The sequence below is a fragment of the Mandrillus leucophaeus genome, unplaced genomic scaffold, assembly GCF_000951045.1.
Source record: "Mandrillus leucophaeus isolate KB7577 unplaced genomic scaffold, Mleu.le_1.0 Scaffold30, whole genome shotgun sequence".
NCBI classification, from domain to species: Eukaryota; Metazoa; Chordata; class Mammalia; order Primates; family Cercopithecidae; genus Mandrillus; species Mandrillus leucophaeus.
In genome coordinates this window covers 4,932,609-4,951,560 of record NW_012103143.1, presented here as the reverse complement: position 1 = coordinate 4,951,560, position 18,952 = coordinate 4,932,609, and the positions used below count along the sequence as shown (strand labels likewise).

The following is an 18,952-nucleotide window of genomic DNA, read 5'->3' as shown; positions in this document are numbered from 1 at the left end:
TTTTTGAGACAGAGTTTTGCTCTATTGCCCAGTCTGGAGTGCAATGGCACCATCTCAGCTCACTAGAACCTCTGCCTCCTGGGTCCAAGTGATTCTCCTGTCTCAGCCTCCCAAGTAGCTGGGATTACAGGTGTGCCACCATGCCTGACTCATTTTTTGTGTTTTTAGTAGAAACAGGTTTCACTATGTTGGCCAGGCTGGTCTTGAACTCTTGACCTCAAGTGATCTGCCTGCCTCAGCCTCCCAAAGTGCAGGGATTACAGGCATGAGCCACTATGCCTGGCCTCAACACACATCTTTAAGAGGGGCTGGACTCTGTGCTGCTGATGCAGTGGTGATTAAGACAGACTCTGCCCTTGTCCGCAGTTTACAGACATTTTACTTGCGGGAGAAAGACCAAATAAGCAAACTTAAAACTAATGTGACTTCAATATTCAATAAATAGAATGAAGGAAAAAGTCACAGGGGGCTAGCATGGAGAATAAGAGAGAAACCCTCTTGGACAGGATGGCCAAGGAAAGCCTCCTCATGTGTTGACCTTGAGTGCGAGTGCACAAGACCTGGAGTTGGAAGCAGCCAGACACAGGAAGAGCAGGCAGAGGAGTGCCAGATGGAAGGCAGGCACAGCAGGGGCAGAGGTGTGTCCAGAGCACTGGGAGGGAGCTGGCAGGGCCCGTGTGGGTGAGGGGGCATGTGGAGGAGCAGGAGCAGCAGAGGCAGTGGCATAAGTCCCCTAGAGGCCTGTAAGGGGGCAGTGGCATGTTCAGTCTGCCTGGCGTCTTCATCAGCTGCAGCTGTTTTAACAAAAATACCATAGACTGGTAGCTTAAGCGACAGAAACGTTTTTCTCGAAGTTCTAAGGAAAGTCCAAGATCAAAGTGCCAGCCTTGATTGGATCTTAATTGGGTGTCTGATGAGGGCTCCCTTCCTGGCTTGCAGACGGCAGCCTTCTTGCCAAGCCCTCCCATGGTGGAGAGACAGAGAGCAACCAAGTCTCAAGTCTCTTCTTACAAGGACACCAATCTCATCATGGGGGTCCCACCTCCTTGACCTCATCCAACCCTCATTACTTCCCAATGTCCCCATCTCCAAATACCATGACATGGGAGGTTAGAGCTTTAACACATGAATTTGGGGGGGATGTAAACCTTCAGGCCACAGGACTTGGTGACTGTAGTTGGCCTCTGATGGTCTCAGGTGCTACTTTGAGTAAGTCACTCCGTGAGGGGAGCTGCTGAGCGGGCCTTGCCCTTCAATGTGTCCTGGGACACTCAGGCGTTGGGCAGCTGCAGTGGTTCTTTCTGTGTGGTCCTGGCATCTGCAGTCTGGCACCAAATGCCCAAGCAGTGAGAAGCCTGTGAGCAGTGAGCAGAGGCTGTGATGGAGGCAGACAGGGCCCTCCAGACAGCGTCTACCCATGGGGAGCAGCAGGAAAGATATAGAGGTCCAGGCCTTGGGTGGCACCTGGGGCCACCCACGGGAAGTCCTTTTCCTCCATGCCTAGCACTCTGTAAACGTTGACTTGCACAACTGCTGGCCTTCGAGGCGGCTGCAGTTATTATCCTTTCTCCGACCTGCAGGCTCAGGCTCGGACAGGCACAGCCACGTGCCTGAGGTCTCAAGCAGCAAGGGTGGAAGCAGGCACCGTCCTCGCCCCCAGCCTCACCCAAGCTTTCCCTCTGTGCCCAGTGGCAGTTGTGTGGCGCCGGCCTGAGAATCAGGGCCAAGGGGCCATGCTGCTTCTGAGTGTGCAGCTGCTCAGGAAGTGGAGGCAGCGGGCACGTTCCCTTAAGGACTGAGAGCTGAGCCTTCCCTCGGCCCCCCGTGGGCAAGCTGGCCATGTTGTGAAAGGGCGTCTGTGGCTGGAAACGGAGTGACACTCCCACCCACATTTTGGGAGTCCCTCCTGCACCTTGGTGGGCCCTCCTGTAGGGGAGGGGATGTGGTGGGCACCCACCCCACTGTGGCTTGAGACAGGGAGAGCTGCTGCCCTGCTTAGGGTGCGGTAGGCTCAGGGTGCCCACTCCCCCAGCCTCCGCTGAGGTCCGAGAGGGAGTCCACTCGGTCCCTAGATCTCCAGGCTTCTCCTCCCTGGGTTTCTCTAGCCTGTGGGATTCTCAGAGACCTCATGAAACCTCAGCAGAGTGAGGGCTGGTCACCCTACTCTACAGATGAGAAAATTGAGTTCCAGAGCCCCGCGTTGAGTCAGAGACTGACCCAGGACTCACATCTTCCACCACCAAGCTCAGATTTCATTCTTTTATAAGAAGCTGGAACAAAGGACCCCATCAGGTCCTGTGGAAAGAGGATGGCTCGCCCCAACAGGGGTCCCCCAGCTCAGCTCTGGTTCCTCCCAGGGACTGGACACCTCTTCTCATGGTGCAAGATCACTCAGACCCCCGGGGTCCTCCATCAGCCCCCAGCCCACTTGGCCTACACCTCGGCCCCTGGTTGTGATTCCTGACTGAGCAGCCCGTGTCCTCGAGAACTGGCGGAGGACATCTCAGCATATAAGCCTCATTTTCCCCTGTGGGAGGCCCAGGTATCCACAGTCACTCCGCTCTCAGAAGGGCCACCACAGGGGTGGCTCATGCTGCCCGTAAGCCAGTGCACACCCCTTGGGTCCACCCCTGCTCCCCCGTCAGGGCAGCGTGTCCCGCACACAGTAGCGTCCTGTGCACTGGGGCTGTGGCTCTGCAGGGAGCCTGTGGCCAAGGCTGGAGCTGCGTGGAGGGAGGGCAGAGGAGGCAGCGTCTGGAGGCTGTGATTCGTCTAGAATATACCTTAGGGAACCCCTCACTTCTCTTTGTAGTCAGACCCATTTTCACCCTCCAGAGCTCCTCCCCACTGCCCCCCAAAATAGCCGTGTTCTTGGCCCTAAAGCCCATTTCAGGGTCAGAAAACTGGTGAGTGGTATCTCCTGGAGTTACACCCCCAGTCCCCTGCAGCTCTCCATCCAACCAGGGAGAGAGACCCTGTGGGAGGTTCCGATGCCCTCTCCTCAGTGCCCTCACCCCGATTTTCCACAGGCCTCCATCAATCCTGCAGGAGCAAAGCTTCCCTCAATGACTCCAGCGATGGGAACATTACAAACGCCACAGACTCCTACCTCTTTGTGCAAAGATAACCCCGCATTATTGCTGAGATGCCTTTTTATATCTTGCGTTATTTATAAAAGCATGATTCATTTAACAATTATTGTGAGATGGAGAAATGTTGCCTACTAATATTTAAATTGCAGTTATCTAAAGCTACGAGGGAAAGAAACAAGAGCTGCTATTTTGGATCTGGTGGGGGATGGGCAGGAAGAATTCCGCTCTAGCTTGTACCTGCCCTGCACCTGCCACCCCTGCTCCTGGCTTGGCCCCCGCTGGCTCAGGCTCTTGCGTACACACTTTCTCAGCATTCAGTCTTTGTTTCTGCAAGATAAAGTGGAGCTTGGGGCTGGTGGGCCACCGAGACCCTCTAGAGTTTCTTTTCTTTTTTCAGCTTCCCATGGGCCTCCAGTCTGAACAGAGTTAGAGCCACCTCCTGTGTGTTTTGTGTTCAGGTGGAAGTAGGCTCAGGTGCTCCCCTGCATCTACCCCTGAAATATGGGGTGGGGCCTTAATAAATCTCTGGGATATCAGGGCATCCTCTGCCCCAAAACCGTGCGAATTTTCTTGGCATTGCTTCCTACATCCCAGCATTTTATTTTCTTCCCTTCTGGTTTGGGTGTGATCACGCTGAGGTTTTTGCCGTGGGTTTAAGTTGAAGGTACTGCTCAAAGCTGGCCTTTGTGCCTTCCTCAACTTGGAGCTCCTTCCTGGCAGGAGGGCCCGGGTCTGAGTTACACAGGAGCAGTGTCTTGGGGAGATGACCCTGTCCTGGCCTGGGTCAGGACCCTGTCTCTAGTGGCCCGATGGCCTTCTACTACCTGCAGCCACCTGAGCTGCCCAGAGAGACTGAGAATGCCTGTCAGGACCTTCCTCGTCACCAAGCTGTTGTAGTAATCCCAATAATGAACAGTCAGCAATAATAAACAAACTTCAGTCGTGGTCATGGTGGCAGCAGCTAACCTCTGTTGAGTGCTCACCGTGCGTAAGTACTGCACCCAGTAAGCACGTAACCCCCCGAGCAGCTCCTTGAAGTGGCCACTATCACTGTGCTTGCTTTGTTTTTGGAGATCCAGAGTCCAGGGACATTTTGTGACTTGTGGACAGTTGCCTTGTGGGATTTGAACCCAGAAAGTCCAGCTGCAGATGTTGCAGAGACGCTCTCAGGGTCCCTGGACCACAGGCCTCCCTGAGAGATGTGGCGTGCCCAGCTCTCTTCCCTGAGACCCAGCCTCATGGGCTCTGCCGGTCAGGGTCTGGGTCACCAGCAGTAGAGTCCACCCTGGCTTGTTGATGCAGGAGAGGGAAGATTCTGACAGATGTCAGGCAGTCACTGTGCTCCAACAGGGCTGGAGAGCCAGGCCCGGAAACTGCGGCAAGCCGGGGCAGCCAGTCGGGGCAGCCAGTCAGGGCATCCAGCCACAGGTGGGCTCTGTGGAGCACCTGGTGCCATGCACAGGCAGAGGTGCTGGCAGGAGCTTGACATTGTGCTGGAACCGCGTGCCACACCCACTGGCTTCGGTGAGTTGCTCCTCCTGCATCAGTGCCTTCCTGGTCCATGTGTCTGATTGGCTCCAACTCGAAACCCCAGCAGCCAGGGAAGCTGAGAGATGAGCCCTCGCTGTTTCCAGGCAGGACATGGGGTGCGGGGAACTCCAAATGCAGTGAGGACGCTGAGGACGCCGGCCCGGCTGCTCTGCAGATGCAGTGAGGATGCTGAGGACACTGGCTCAGCCTCTCTGCAGATGCAGTGAGGATACTGAGGACACTGGCTCAGCCGCTCTGCAGATGCAGTGAGGATGCTGAGGACGACAGCCTAGCTGCTCTGTAGATGCAGTGAGGATGCTGAGGATGCTGTCCTGGCTGCATCTGCTCATGGGGCAAGGCAGGGCAGTACAGACCTTCTCAGGGTCTGGGGCAGCTGGTAGCATGGCTGTGGCTTAGCACAGGCCTCCCTGGGCCTCCACTGGGTGCATGCAAGGCCCTGGGCAGAAGTGGGGGTGGGGTAGGATGGGAGCTGGAGAAGGAAGGTGGCTTCTGGCCTCAGGTGAGCAGCACAACTAGAGGCCAGCCTGGTGAAGCTAGTAAAGTGCTGTGGAACACTCAGAAAAGAAGCTGGGACTCACCCCCTCTGTTAATTCACTCATGCATGTATTCATTCATTCATTCGTTCATTCATCTCCAGAGCACTAAGAATCACTGCCAGCGTGCAGGGCAAGGAGGAGGGCTGGGCACGGAACCTGCCTTCGAGGAGCTGCGAGGCTCCTGGCTCCACAACATGCCCCGAGGGCTGACGGCTGCCACAGGAGCCCTGAGGAGAGGGGTCTGTCTGCTGCCTAGATCAGTCAGGGAGACTTCCTGGAGGAGGCAGCACCCAGAAAGATAATGTGAATGCATTGTGAGCAACAGACCAGGACTTGTTTATTATAGAGATAGGGCAAAGTGGGAGGATTGCCTTGCTATCTGCTTACAGATTTTTTAAAAATTAAATGTATTCATTCAGTGATCACTGACACTGCCTCCAGGTACTACTGTTACAAATACTAACTTACTTTATCCTTATGACTCTCCTGTGAAGCGGCACCATTAATATCCCCATTAAACAGACTGGGAGACAGAGGCAAAGAGAGGTCACGGGACTTTTCTGGGGTCACAAAGCTAAGACTTGCCCCTAAAGGTGTCCCCACAGTGTTGCGTGCACCAAGCCCCTCTCCTTTGTGCTTCAAACATGAGCTCGGGTAGCTCTACCCTGTGGAGTAAGTTGTGCTCTTCCCACTTTACAGATGGGGAAACAGGGTCAGGGGGTGTCCAACCAGCCCATGGCTGCAGGGGGCATGAGACAGAGTCAGCACCCAAACCCACATCTTGACTCCCACGTCCGGTTCTTTCCAAACCACATGGGCACTGAAGCCGCAGCAAGTGGAGGCGGGTGTCTGATCGCCACTGAACAGGGGGTGTTTCTGAGACTCGTGCGCACCTCTGAGTCTCGCCAGGCACGTTTATAACACCTGGTACGGCCTCTCCGCCAGGACTTCAGAGCACCTTGAAATGTTCTGATGTGCGAAGAGCTTTTTTTTATGCAAGAAGTGAAATTATTTTCAGCCCGTTGTCAAGCAGTTGTTAAAAGACATGGCAAATAAAGGGCTTAGTGAGTCTCAGGGTTTGAGGGGGTGGTGCAGTGTATGGGGTGAATCTGTGGGGTGCTCGTGGGCAGGGGGTGCAGGGAGGGAGGGAAGGGGGCACGGGGCTTTGAATGTCACTGGCTCACAAAGCACCAAGGGCCAGGCACTGGAGCTGGGCTGAATGGAGCTGAGTTGGTGTCTGTGGGGCCAGGTTTGGTGACTGAGAGTTTGGGGTTCATTTGGGGGTGACCCTTTTCCTTTCTGGAAACTCTGACTTCAGAGCCTCCCTCTCCTCTTTTCTCTTGGTTTTCAGTCTGTCCATGGACAATAGACAGACTCAAAAGGTGCTCGCCTGCGTTTTGGGATGGGTGGGCGTGTGGGCAGGCAGGCAGATAGCTTCATCAGCAACCACTCCCATTGCCACCCTCTCTGCTACCCGCCTGCCCCCAGCCCAGCTCACACCCGGAAGTTCTTCCCCTCCAATCTCTCCCTTTTCCAGAATGAAATCCGTTTGAAATAAAACCTCATCTGCATTCAGTAGGAATGTGGCCAGCACAAGCCTGCAGCGTCGTTGTAGGCCCTCCACACAGGATCGCTGTAGGAACAGAGGGTCTAAAGGAGGAAGGAAGGGAAGGCTCAACCATGCTGTGGGCATTTGGGCTCCAACGCATGGAAACCTATGTGGGTGCAGCAGGGATATCTGACCCTTCCCGGGGACCCTGGGCAGCTTAGCGCTCAGCCTCTCTGAACCTCGTCCGTCTCGTCTGCCAGCCTTCCTGCTGGTCTTAGGGACCCAGGATGGCAGTTCCACGGGGACATTCCCAAAGCCTGAGGCTTTTCTCGGAGAAAAACATTTCTGGAAGCCTCAGGGGAAAATGGGTTTTTAAGTTTCATCTTTTATCTTCGTCTTAATTTTCATCTCAACCACTAGCGCTCGGTCGTCCTCGGAATCCTTGCTTTAGAGATGGGAGCGGTGCTAGTGAGCTCCCGGAGTTCTGCGAGAGGCTCTGCTCCCGCCTCTGCCTCTGCTGCCCCAGCTCTCCAAGGTCACCTGGTCTGTGGCAGGTTTCTGGGTCTCCGTGGCTCAGAGGGTGAAGGGCCGGGCCTGCGTGCAGATAGCAGGAGGGTGCGAACTGTCTACCTGGGTCTCAGGGGTGCGCCTGTCTCCTGCGATAACCCAAAGTGTGGATGTCTGTGAGAGCCCAGACCCCAGACACTCACACCAAACGTTTGTCCACGCAGAACTTCCCGCCCAGCCAGGCAGGCAGGGCAGGCTTCAGGCTGCAAATGCGCTCATAAAACGAGGGGCAGAAGGAATGCTGATGTTCCCATGGACACATCCCAGGGCTGGAAGGGAAATATTCCCCCAGGAGGGCAGGGACGGGGACACCAGATGGAAACCGCCCTGGAGGCTGCACAGGGGTTTGTGTTTGTCGAGGCAGAGACTGTGCCTTCAGCGCCAGACTTCCCGGCAATTGAGGAAGTGGTCTGCACCCACTGGGGACGGGGGCAGGTGGTGGGTGTGGGGGAAGGAGGCTCATAGAGGCTGCTGCCCGCGTCTGACAGCGAGAACCCCTGCACACACGTAGTGAGCCCCCTGTCGCTGGAAGTATCCATGGAGAGCCTACCACATGGCCAGGAGGGTGGTGTCAAGAATGGCCCAATACCCTCTGCAGGATTTCTGTGGGGTTGACCAGAAGACCCCCGTGTGGCAGAGCCTGGCCCAGGGCCGGGCACTCAGTAGGTCTGTGCATGAGACTGATGGAGCCACTGCTGCTCCTGATCTTTGTGAATGGTTTACTCAGCCTCCTGCGAGTGTGGGCGGGAAGAGTTGTCTGCTTATTGAAAGAATTGAAGGTGTCTGGAAAAGGGCTCCTTTAGCCTGGGGGTGTTCCCTGGGTTCCTCAAATCGTCCAGTGTCCAAAGCCTCATCGTGCCCCGCCCCTCACCCCTGCACAGCCTGAGAAGCAGGCCTGGGTCTTCAGATCTGGCTGTCTTCTGCACATGCCCCCAAACCGGGTGGGACATGGGGTGCAGGGGTGGGGGTGGATGGGGCAGAGGGACACCAGGGATGGAAGCCAGCCGTGTTCCTGGTGGCGGGGCCTTGTCTCGGGAAGGCTCCTTCCCTTCTCCCTGGGCAGCTCAAGGTTCGTGGAACCCCTGCCTGGCCTCCTGCTTGTGAGTAAATGCCCCTCCAGGAGCGGCTGCTGCACACACACATGATGGCGGTCGCTGAGGGTCCTGTCCGGGCCAGCTGTGGGTGCCGCTGCATGGCTCCCGTCCAGAGGGTCTGGATTCTGCTCTGGTTTAGACGGGGCAGGGCCTTTTCTTGGTCCTTTGGCATATTTGACATTGGAGGCCCCTGCGAGGGGAAAAAGGCTCCATCTTGTCCCCTGCATCTGTCCAGAACAGATGCAAGATTGTCACATGGCCCCCGGGAAGTGGCTTCTTCCCCACACCCTCCACCCAAGGTCATCCGTGGCCAGCAAGGCCACCAGCGATGACAGGACACCACTGGCCTCAGGCCAAGGGCCATCCTGGCCTCACCAGCCCAAAAACGTGCAGGCTCTGCCCGCGCTGCTGCAGGCCGCAAAGGCAGCAATGCCAGAGCAGTGATTGGCTCAGAAACTTGGCTTGGGATGAGGCTGTCTGCTTTTGGGAGGGAATCGATCAGTGGCAGATGGAGGGGGTGTTGAGCGTCACTGAGTCTCCCCGAGAGTTCCCTGAGCTTTGGTGAGTTCTCTGGGCTCACGTGGCTGAGCACACGACCAGCCGGGTCCCCCAGCCTTGGAGGAGCTCCCTCTACACACCAATACGGACACGGTGGCATCCCCGTCCCAGCCTCCCAGCGCTCGCCAGCCAGGGCAGGCAGCCAGGCCAGCACATAGCAATGAACTAGACACTCACCATCTGGAAAGCTTCTGGCCCCCCTGGCTGGTCCACCCCGAGGACACATCGTCAGGCCTCTCAAAGTAGGGGAGGTTTTGTGCATCTGAGGAAGGTTCTTCTGGAAGCCGTTCAGCCTTGCTCACAGTGTCCAAGTGCATGAACCCTGTGGGACACGCTGGTGACTCTGACCTCAGAACCATTTCTTAATGCAAGTCTTAGAAATGGCTTCGACTCACTCGGTTTTGTGATTTGGCGACGCGTGGTAGGGTGAGAATGTCACCCCTGGCAGAGTTTTGACATGGCTCATGAGTTGTGTGAGTTAAATAAGAGATGAGGTTTATTGCTATTTCTGGGTTTCTGTGGGGTTTGTTTGTTTGTTTTTGGAGACAGAGTCTTGCTCTGTCCCCAGGCTGGTGTGCAGTGGACAGTCATAGCTCACTGCAGCCTTGAACTCCTAGGCTCAAGCAATCCTCCTGCCTCAGCCTCCTGAGTAGCTGGGACCACAGGCGCACGACTACACCCGGCTAATGTTTTTAAATTATTTTTCATGGAAATGGGGTCTCACTGTGTTGCCCAGTCTGGTCTCAAATTCCTGGGCTCAAGCAATTCACCCGCCTCCACCTTCCGAAGCGCTGGGATTACAGGCGTGAGCCGCCACGCCCGGCCAAGAGATGCTGTTCGAGTGCTCAGCTGATACAGGGCGTACCCTCAGTGATTCTGTGGCAGTCTCTGCTCAGAGGCCCTCACCGAGGAATGCCACTGTCCCGTCCCCGGTATGCCTTCGGGGAAAGGCTCCTGGGGGAGGCCAGCCTTCTCGTTCTCACAGCGCCATTTTTATTGACACAAAGTGTGTCAACCATATGGAATTAAACTTCAGTGCTCTGGTTGCTTTTTCCTTGTCTTGTCTCATCTTTCTCCGATTTTGGGTTGTGTGTGTGTGTGTGTATGTGTCTGTGTGTGTCTGTGTGTGTGTATGTTTTAAATTTCTGAAGCAGTTCTCTTAGCAACCAGGAAAAAAAAAAAAAAAAAAACAGCACACTAAATTACAGCCCAGCAGAGGCATCAGGCAACAGAACCTTGCCCCTGGATGCTCCATGTAGCTTCAGGAAGCTCCTTCTCCTGGTGTAGAAATAATGCACTGTCCACCTGCCATAGGGCACCAGCCTGCATCCACTTCTCTGTGTTCGCTTTATAAATCTGACTTTCTCCACGTAGGGCTTCCAAGGGATCGCTTTCCTCTTTTCTCTTCTTCTGCTGGGTTGGAAATGCCTAAAGTGACCCTGAGGAGCTCGCTTTTATCAGCTGCCTGGAATCGGGGCCATCCTTGGCAGGGTCTCAGTTTAATTGTCTTTTTATCTCTCTCTTTTAAAAAAAAAAAAAAAAAACTAGGAGGGGGTGGAGTCCTGTTTTTTCCAGGGTAATTACCTCGATGGAGGGGGAGCCAGAGAAGTCATGGGCACTTGTGTCTGATTCTTTTGAACAGAAATATAGGTCGTGTTCAGAAATTCCAGAATGCTGGCCATGTCTGCCCAGGGAACGTGGGTCTGGTGTGAAGCTTATCTGGTACTTGGATGCTTCCCTCCCCCTTGTCTGTCTTACCACATCTGCTAGCTGACAAACAAACTTGGCTTTTTCTTTAAAAATTTTTTTTTTTTTAAAAAATAGAAAAGCACAGTGCATTATATTTAGGCACAGGCGCATGGAGCGCCCAGCACCAGCCCGAGTTTCCTTGGATAACTGGGGCTTGAGATCACTCATGCCTCCCGGCGTCTCCCAGCTGCCAGCTCGAGGACGCCTGATCTGCGTTAACCCTCCGCGGTGCCTCTTCCTCAATGCCCTGAGCACAAAAGCAGAGTAGCCCGGCTCACATGACGCGCGCCGCGAGAGGTAGCCGGGTTTGAGAGCAGCCCGTCTACGTGCAGTTGGTTCCCAGCTGACAGACAGAATATGGGGTGGGCTTTGTCACCAGCACGCTGGGTCTGGCATGCCCAGCTATGCTCGGAAGTGCACCGTGCCCAGACACCCGCCACCTCTCCCCGGGTCCCAGCTGCTCTAGCACCGAGGGGCCGGGCTGCACGCCTGTCCTTCCTCCCATCCAGGAAGGTTATATAATGAGCGGACCGCTGCCAAAGTCAGAGGGAAAATGAAGTCTTTGTTAAATGCCTTCACCAAGAAGGAAGGTAAGGAAAAAGCTGTCGGGAGCCGGGTGCATGGGAATTAGCAGCTGCTTGCTGATTCTCGGGGTAGGGGAGAGGGAGGACTCCAGTTCCTCCTAAAATTGCCAGTTGTTAATCCCTGGCATGTCAGGGGATAATGACTTTGGTTTGGGATATGGTTTGGTTTGAGTTGGTCCGGATGTAACGCTGTGGAAGGTCTTTCCTTATTGTGTGCTGCTTTCAAGCCCTCAGCCCTTGTGGGATTGCATTCTGGAATGGCCATCCGTGGGGACCGTGCCACGGAGCGTGTTAGGAACTAAGTCCTAGGGAAAATAAAGGAAGTTTTGACTGTAGTCCTCAGTGACCAGAGAGCTGCTAGGCACTGGCCAAGGCAGGTCGGGGCACATGGCTGGCTGCACTGAATGGGTGGCTACCTTCCGAGCCGCTCCCGGCTCTCCCATCCCTGGGTTGCAGTTACATGGAGTGGATGGGAAGGGAGCGTGGCCAACTTTAAAAGTGCACATGCTCTTTGTCATACCTTGTGTAATTTTTATTGTGGGGAAAAAATGTATAAATAAATGCATGTAAGCCAGCTAAGAAAATATCCACCTACTTAGAGTGTGCAGATTGCCTGAAAGAAGGAAACAGTTGGGTGGAATATTAATCATTTTCAGACAGAAAACAGTTATTTTTAACCCTTTTCACAAAAATCATCATTTCCATGGATGGTTCCAGTTTTGTCAGAAGGCTCTCATTTTAGGAAATCAGATATCATATAAAGATGTGACTTTAAAGAAATGAGGAAGGTGCTTCCCAGCCCCAGCTTCCAGCAAAATAAACACTGAAGACATTTCAGTACTCAGGAAACTAATTTAATATGAATCTTGGTAATTAAGCGAGGTGATTTTCGTTAAAATGTTCGCACTGATGTCACCGGTGAGATTTCGTTTGAGTAACTTGCCTGGTCCACAGAGTAAAATGTATTTGAAAATGTCCCAGCTCTTTTATTCCTTAATCCTCCAAGGGTGGCCCCCCCATGCGAATTCTTCCCCTTCTCTAAGTCCCTACTCTTCTGACAGAGTCTTAGGAATGTATGTAAATAACCACCTTTGTCTGTGCCCATCTCTTCTGACATTATTCACCAAAATTCACCTTCCGGGACTTCGATTTTTATAATCCATGAACAGCCTGAAAATTTGGGGGTTTTGGTGTTAGGTTAATTCTGTATCTGTTCTGTTCTGTTCTATAGACTTCTCTTTCCTAATGAGTTTATCTTAGCAACTGCCAGGACTCCCCCAAATGCCATCACTTGCTATGAAGGCTGTGCACACCTCCCCCAGTTACAAGGGTCAGAAAAAGAGAATTGGCTGTATTGTCAGGGCGGAGAGGCTGGGCGTGAGGCAGTCGGCTGTGGGAGGCAGCGTTTCGGTGACTGGGGGCCCTGTGATGTCTCCTTCACGTGGGTAGGGAGAGCCCTGGCCTCTCCTGGGTGCCCCAGGAAGCTGGGGGTTCTGCGGCTGCTTCCTGCTGGCTGTGTCTGTTTGAGATTTTGGCTCTCACACCAATACAGTCTTCCAACACGTAATCTCTGTAAATGAAAGATAATCGCTCTCTGAGACTGTGGGCTCATCAGCCCTTTGCAAGGTCTTTTAATCCACCCGCCCAGCCCCCTCCAATGACAGGCAGTTCCCAGATCACCCGGAAGCCCTCTGGGCCAGTCGTATCTTTGTAAGCCTCCATGCGAACACTCAGTGATCTACAAGGTTTTTTTTTAGTCTCTGCCGGTCCAGAGGGAGGGTCACCAATGTGGTTTTCCCTCATGACCAACAAAACACAGACTCGGTGACCTGTCTCAGGTTTTACTTGTGGGTGGTGGCTGCGGATCCCAGGCCAAGACCCTCGAGGGTCTTTGGAAGGAGAGGTGTCCACGGAGGGTGCCGTCAGTCTTTTCCGTTCCTTGTCTCTCCCCGGCCACCTGGGTGGCGTTCATGGATCCATGTGCTTTGAGAAATTAGGAGTGGGATCAAAGTCGCCGCTGAGGAGCCCCGGCTGCTTAGCAGGGCATCTTCAACGACAGAAAGGCTTCACAGAGGAACCAGATCAGAGCAGGTGTGAGACCGCGACCTCCCCAGTGTGCCACCTCCAGGTTCTTACCAACAGCAGGCACTGACATCCGACTGTGCCAAGTCCAGTGTCCAACCTCAGGACGCTTTGCGCAGCTCTGTGCGGCTCCCCAGGCTTGGCTCTAGCTCTGTCTCCAGGGCTGCCCTGTGTCCTGGGGAGGTGGGGAAGGTGTGCTGGGTCTCAGCTGTTTCCCGTGAGCAGTGCCAGCACCCTCCATCCCCCATGAGCTCTGCCAGCACCTCCTCTGTCCTCAGGAGCTCTGTCAGTGCCACCTCTATCTTTAGTGAGCTCTGCTAGTGCGAACCCTGTCCCCCATGAACTCTGCCAGTGCTACCTCCTTCCCCCAGGAGCTCTGCCAGGACCACTTCTGTCCTTAGTGAGCTCTGCCAGCGTGACTTCTTTTCCTCATGAGCTCTGCTAATGCCATCTTTGTCCCTGTGAGCTCTGCCAGCACCACTTGTTTCTCATGAGCCCTACCAGCGCCATCTCTGACCCTCATGAGCTCTGCCAGCGCTACCTCTGTCCCTCATGAGCTCTGCCAGCGCCACCTCTGACCCTCATGAGCTCTGCCAGTGCTACCTCTGTCCTTCATGAGCTCTGCCAACTCCACCTCTGACCCTCATGAGCTCTGCCAGCGCTACCTCTTACCCCCATGAGCTCTGCCAGCGCTACCTCTGTCCCTCATGAGCTCTGCCAACTCCACCTCTTACCCCCATGAGCTCTGCCAGCACCACCTCTGTCCCCCATGAACTGTGCCAACACCACCTCTTACCCCCATGAGCTCTGCCAGCGCTACCTCTGACCCTCATGAGCTCTGCCAGTGCCACCTCTTACCCCCATGAGCTCTGCCAGTGCCACCTCTAACCATCATGAGCTCTGCCAGTGCCACCTCTTACCCCCATGAGCTCTGCCAGTGCTACCTTTGACCCTCATGAGCTCTGCCAGCACCACCTCTGACCCTCATGAGCTCTGCCAATGCAACTTCCTTCATGAGCTCTGTCAGTGCCATCTTCGTCCCTGTGAACTCTGCCAGCGTCACCTCTATCCCCCGTGAGTTCTGCCAGCACCATCCATGTCCCCAAGACCTTCGTCATTGCCACCTGTGTCCCAAACTACTTGTGAGATTCTTCTCCTCTGAGGCATGAAGGTCCCCCCAGACCCACTCCCAGGGAGGACGCGTGTTTTCTCTTGCCTTGCAGTTTGTCAGATGGTAGCCCTGGTCCTGTCAGTGCAAACTTTGGAGCCAAGCGTGGCTTAAGCCTAAGGGCTGAATCCTGTAGCCGGTGAAAAGCTGCTGCAGGCGTGATTATCACGGGCCGGGAAGAAGCCCGTGCCTTTGGCCAGCCGGTGGTGGTGGTTTCTGCTGTTTCCTGCAGAGCTTGGAGGGCTGCCTTTCAGGAGGTCCTCTGTCTTGGAAAGGACGCTTGCTGTGTCAGGAACTCTGGGTGACCCAAGGCAGCTGTGGTGTGGCTGCCACCCCTCAAAGCTCCCAGGGGCTGTTGCTCTCATTCTGAGTCCCTGGGCTCATTGAGTCAGGAGAGTGAGGGCCTGGCCCCGTCTAGAGCTTTGTAGGATGTCAGATAAGTGGTGCTCAGCCCCTGCCTCCTCACACAGTCCCCACTTGGTGGGAGGGAGGAAGGCGCCTTCTTAGTAAAGACTGAGATTGAATCATCCAGCCAGTAGACTCGGAGACTGCATGGTTGGCTCAGGCTGCATGGTAGAGCACCACAGACAGACAGGTGGCTTAAACCCCAGATCTTGGCCGGGTGCGGTGGCTTACGCCTGTAATCTCAGTACTTTGGGAGACCGAGGCAGGCAGATCACAAGATCAGGAGTTCAAGACCAGCCTGGCCAACATGGTGAAACCCCGTCTTTACCAAAGATAGAAAAATTAGCAGGCATGGTGGCAGGGCACCTGTAATCCCAGCTACTCAGGAGGCTGAGGCAGGAGAATTGCTTGAGCCTGGGAGGCAGAGGCTGCAGTGAGCCAAGGTTGTGCCACTGCACTCCAGCCTAGGTGACAGGGTGAGACTGTCTCAAAAACAACAACAGCAGCAACAAAAAACAAACAAACAAACAAAAAACAGATATTTACACCTCCGAGTCCCGAGGACTAGAAATCTGAGATCAGGTCATCGCAGGGCTGGTTCCTCCTGAGGCTCCTTTTGTGGCTTGCAGATGCCACCTTCTCCCTGTGTCCTCATGGGGAGATCCCTCTGTGTGTGTGTCCTCATCGCCTCTTCTTATAAGGACCCCAGTCCTATGAGATCAGGGCCCCCACTAATGCCTCTCCACCCAGGTTATCTCTGTAAAGACCTTACCTGCAAATATTGGCGCGTTTTGAAAACGAGGGGTTAGGACGTCAACACATGAACTAGGGGGACACAGTTCAGCCCATCACAGAGGCCCAGGTTAGGTTGTGGGGAGGGGGGCCCTGTGGCAGGCAGCTCGGTGCACTCCTGCTTTGTGTGATGGCGCGGCCCATCCTTACACATGCCCAAGCCAGCCGGACGTCTCACGGGCCAGATGGAAGCTCAGACCCCGTGTCCCTTCCATGTGAAGCACTGGCTTGAGCTCCTTGCCATGGAGACGTTCTGTGTCCCCAGCCTGCCTCTCTGCTTCCGTGTCAGGGGTGAGTTCTGGGCCTGGTGGAGTCCAGCTGGGGTCTCGGCCCAGAACTCACAGCTCCCCTCTGCTGGGCTCGCATGGGGGCTTGGACGCACGCAGGCCTGCACCTCCCTAGGGTCCCCACCCAGCTGACCGCGACACGGATGCACTCACCGGCCTTTCTCGCTGTTCTTCTCCCCAGTGCCCTTCCGAGAGGCCCCGGCGTACTCCAACCGCCGGCGGCGGCCCCCCAACACGCTGGCCGCCCCCCGGGTCCTGCTGCGCTCCAACAGTGACAACAACCTCAATGCCAGCGCTCCCGAGTGGGCCGTCTGCTCCACGGCCACCTCGCACCGCAGCCTCTCACCCCAGCTGCTGCAGCAGATGCCCAGCAAGCCTGAGGGGGCCGCGAAGACCATCGGGAGCTACGTGCCCGGGCCCCGCAGCCGGTCCCCATCACTCAACAGGCTGGGCGGCACAGGCGAGGACGGCAAGAGGCCGCAGCCTCTCTGGCATGTCGGGTAAGGAGTGGCACATGCCAAGGGGTGGGAGACCACCATGTGCTGGGGGTCCCAGCTCCTCCAACTTGGGGCTGGCCCAGAGGTTGAGAAGGAAAGAAGGAAGCCCATTTTATTCCAATGCGGGTGTTGAGGACACTTTCATGCCTGAGTTTTGCCGAGTGCCCCTGCTGACACGGTCTCCCGCACGGGGACTGGGGTCACCTTCCCGAGCCTCATGGAGGCCCATGATGATAGCTCGGGGCGGTTATGGAGGCTGAGCTGAGCATCCTGGGGTGGGCTGGGGATGCGGCTGGCGTCTTGGGTCCCGTTTCCTTTCCTTGTGCACTGACTTTTTGGTCCTAAGTGAAATGTCAAGAGGGAGAGAGGCAGGGCTGCGAGCCTGGTCAGGGGTGCGTGCCCTCCCGAGGGCCACGTTTGCAAGCCTGCAGACACACCATATCCAAAGTGAGGGTGCACATGGGGGTGGCGGGGAGAAACCCGGCCCAGAGGAGAACACTGGGGGCCGGAGAGGCTGGCTCAGGGCGCTGGTGTCTGGCTGTCTCAGCAGCTGCAGGGATGGTCTCAGGTAGTGCTACCCACAGGGAAGCTCTTGCAGGCCTGAGCCGAGCATGGCAGGAGCACAGAGGGCAGGTCTGTCAGTCTCTGAGGCAGCCCCAGGTGACAGGAGCCTGTGCCTTGTTCCATTTCCTAGACAAGGATGTGGGCAGCATAGGGCAGACTTTGGGACCTGCCTGTGGTCTCCTGCCCAGCACCCCATTGGGCATCCAACTCCAGGTCTGGGTCTCTCCCGACTCTCCTGCCTCCTGAGCAGCCAGGGGAACTGGATTTGCACTCAGAGCTCCAACTCCCAAGCAGGTCTCTGCCTTTCTCACACCGCCTCCTGGAATTTTCAGGCGAGGAAGAGACTTCCCAGGGGTCCACTCATTGTCGGGGCCCCAGGTGCTGGGGTTGGTGTTGGTTCCAGCCATGAAAGTTGCGCCTGCAGGGGCAGCGGCCATTGCCACAGACGCCTCCAGGTTCTCATGGGCACTGCTGCTCCAGGAGATCGCCGTGCTGGCTTCCTTGCTGCAGGATGCCTCTATGAGGAGCCCAAGGTCACACAGCCGGGATGTAGCAAGGGCAGGACTCGGCACAGGCCCCTGGCTCTGGAGTCTGGGGACTTGGCACTCCCTCGGGTTTGGGCCTTGGACTTGTGCTTCCCCGGCTGTTGCCGTGTTTTCGGTGATGTCGGCGTTCAGTGCTGGGGCCCCTGACTCTCGCCCCCATCCTGCCTGCTTCCTGTTTCCTCCCTGGCCTCAAAGCCTCTCGGGGTCCACAGCCTGGCTGTGGGGAGTCTTGCAGGCCTGGGTCACGCTCTGTTGCCAGCTAAGGTCAGGGATGTCAGGGAGGAAGACCGCCACCACCCCTGCCCCCAGGGGCTCCACGTGGCAGGCTCCACGTGAGTTGGAGGAGGGGTCAGTGCCTCACCTTGTCCCAGGAGGGGCTGATCACCCTATGACCAGCAGCCCAAGCTTTGGAGTCACAGCCAAGGAGGCCGGCGGGGAGAAGGTGCCGGTGAGAGCCCACTTCTCCTGGCCCCTAGGCAGGGTCCAGCCCTGACCCTCTTAGAGCTGGTGGACCCCCATCCTCTCAACGCTTTGGTCTTTAGCCCATGGACGCTTCCCACCAGAGCCAAACGAGGAGGTCCAGCTGCCTCTGGTCTAGATTCCTGCTTGGAAGGACCCCGAGGGAGGAATCCCAGGTGCTGAGAACAGTGGGAAGCTAAATTAAAGGGCTCCCCCGAGGCAACCAATTGCACTTCACACACTTAGCGAGACTTCTGACTACAGTTTTAAGAAAGTGTGTGTCCCCTTCGCCTAGTACAAAATCTAATAAGAGAGCAAAGGCAACATGGCCAGGGACTTGAGCTGGCTGTAGACGAGATGTGACTCAGGAGACAGAGAAGCAGCCAGGTGTGTTGCAACTACGGTCTGACCGTCCCTGTTTCCCTTTTCATGTGTGGGGAGCAGAGGATGGAGTACACGTGTGTGTGCATTTTTGTGTGTGCATGCCTGTGTACGTATGTGCACGCATTTTTGTGTTTTTGTGTGTGTGTGTGCATTTGTCTTCGTGCATGCAGGTGTGTAGACGTGTGTGTGCATGTTAAGGAGAGAGAATCATTGTGTATGTGTGTGTGTGGTGTGTGTGGTCATCATGGTGATCAGCCTGCCTCAAATGCTCATTGCCTGGCCTCCTGCATACACGCTTCGGGACTGTACCGTTGTATAGCTGTGTAACCTTGGGCAGCTAAAACCCAATCTGCCTCTTCTTTGTCAATTATAAAATAAGGGGCCGGGTGCAGTGGCTCATGCCTGTAATCCCCAGCACTTTGGGAAACCAAGGTGGGTAGATCACTTCAGGTCAGGAGTTCAAAACCAGCCTGGCCAACACAGTAAAAC

General features: G+C 55.6%; 1 protein-coding gene across 1 annotated transcript in view; it reads left to right on the top strand.

Annotated features, from left to right (window-relative positions):
- Window positions 1-18,952, top strand: part of SHANK2 (SH3 and multiple ankyrin repeat domains 2) — a 669,522-nt gene that overhangs the window by 294,293 nt on the left and 356,277 nt on the right. The window contains exon 12 of the mRNA XM_011987076.1: window positions 16,196-16,514. Coding sequence (XP_011842466.1) covers window positions 16,196-16,514 — 319 coding nt within the window. The remainder of the gene's footprint in view (window positions 1-16,195; window positions 16,515-18,952) is intronic.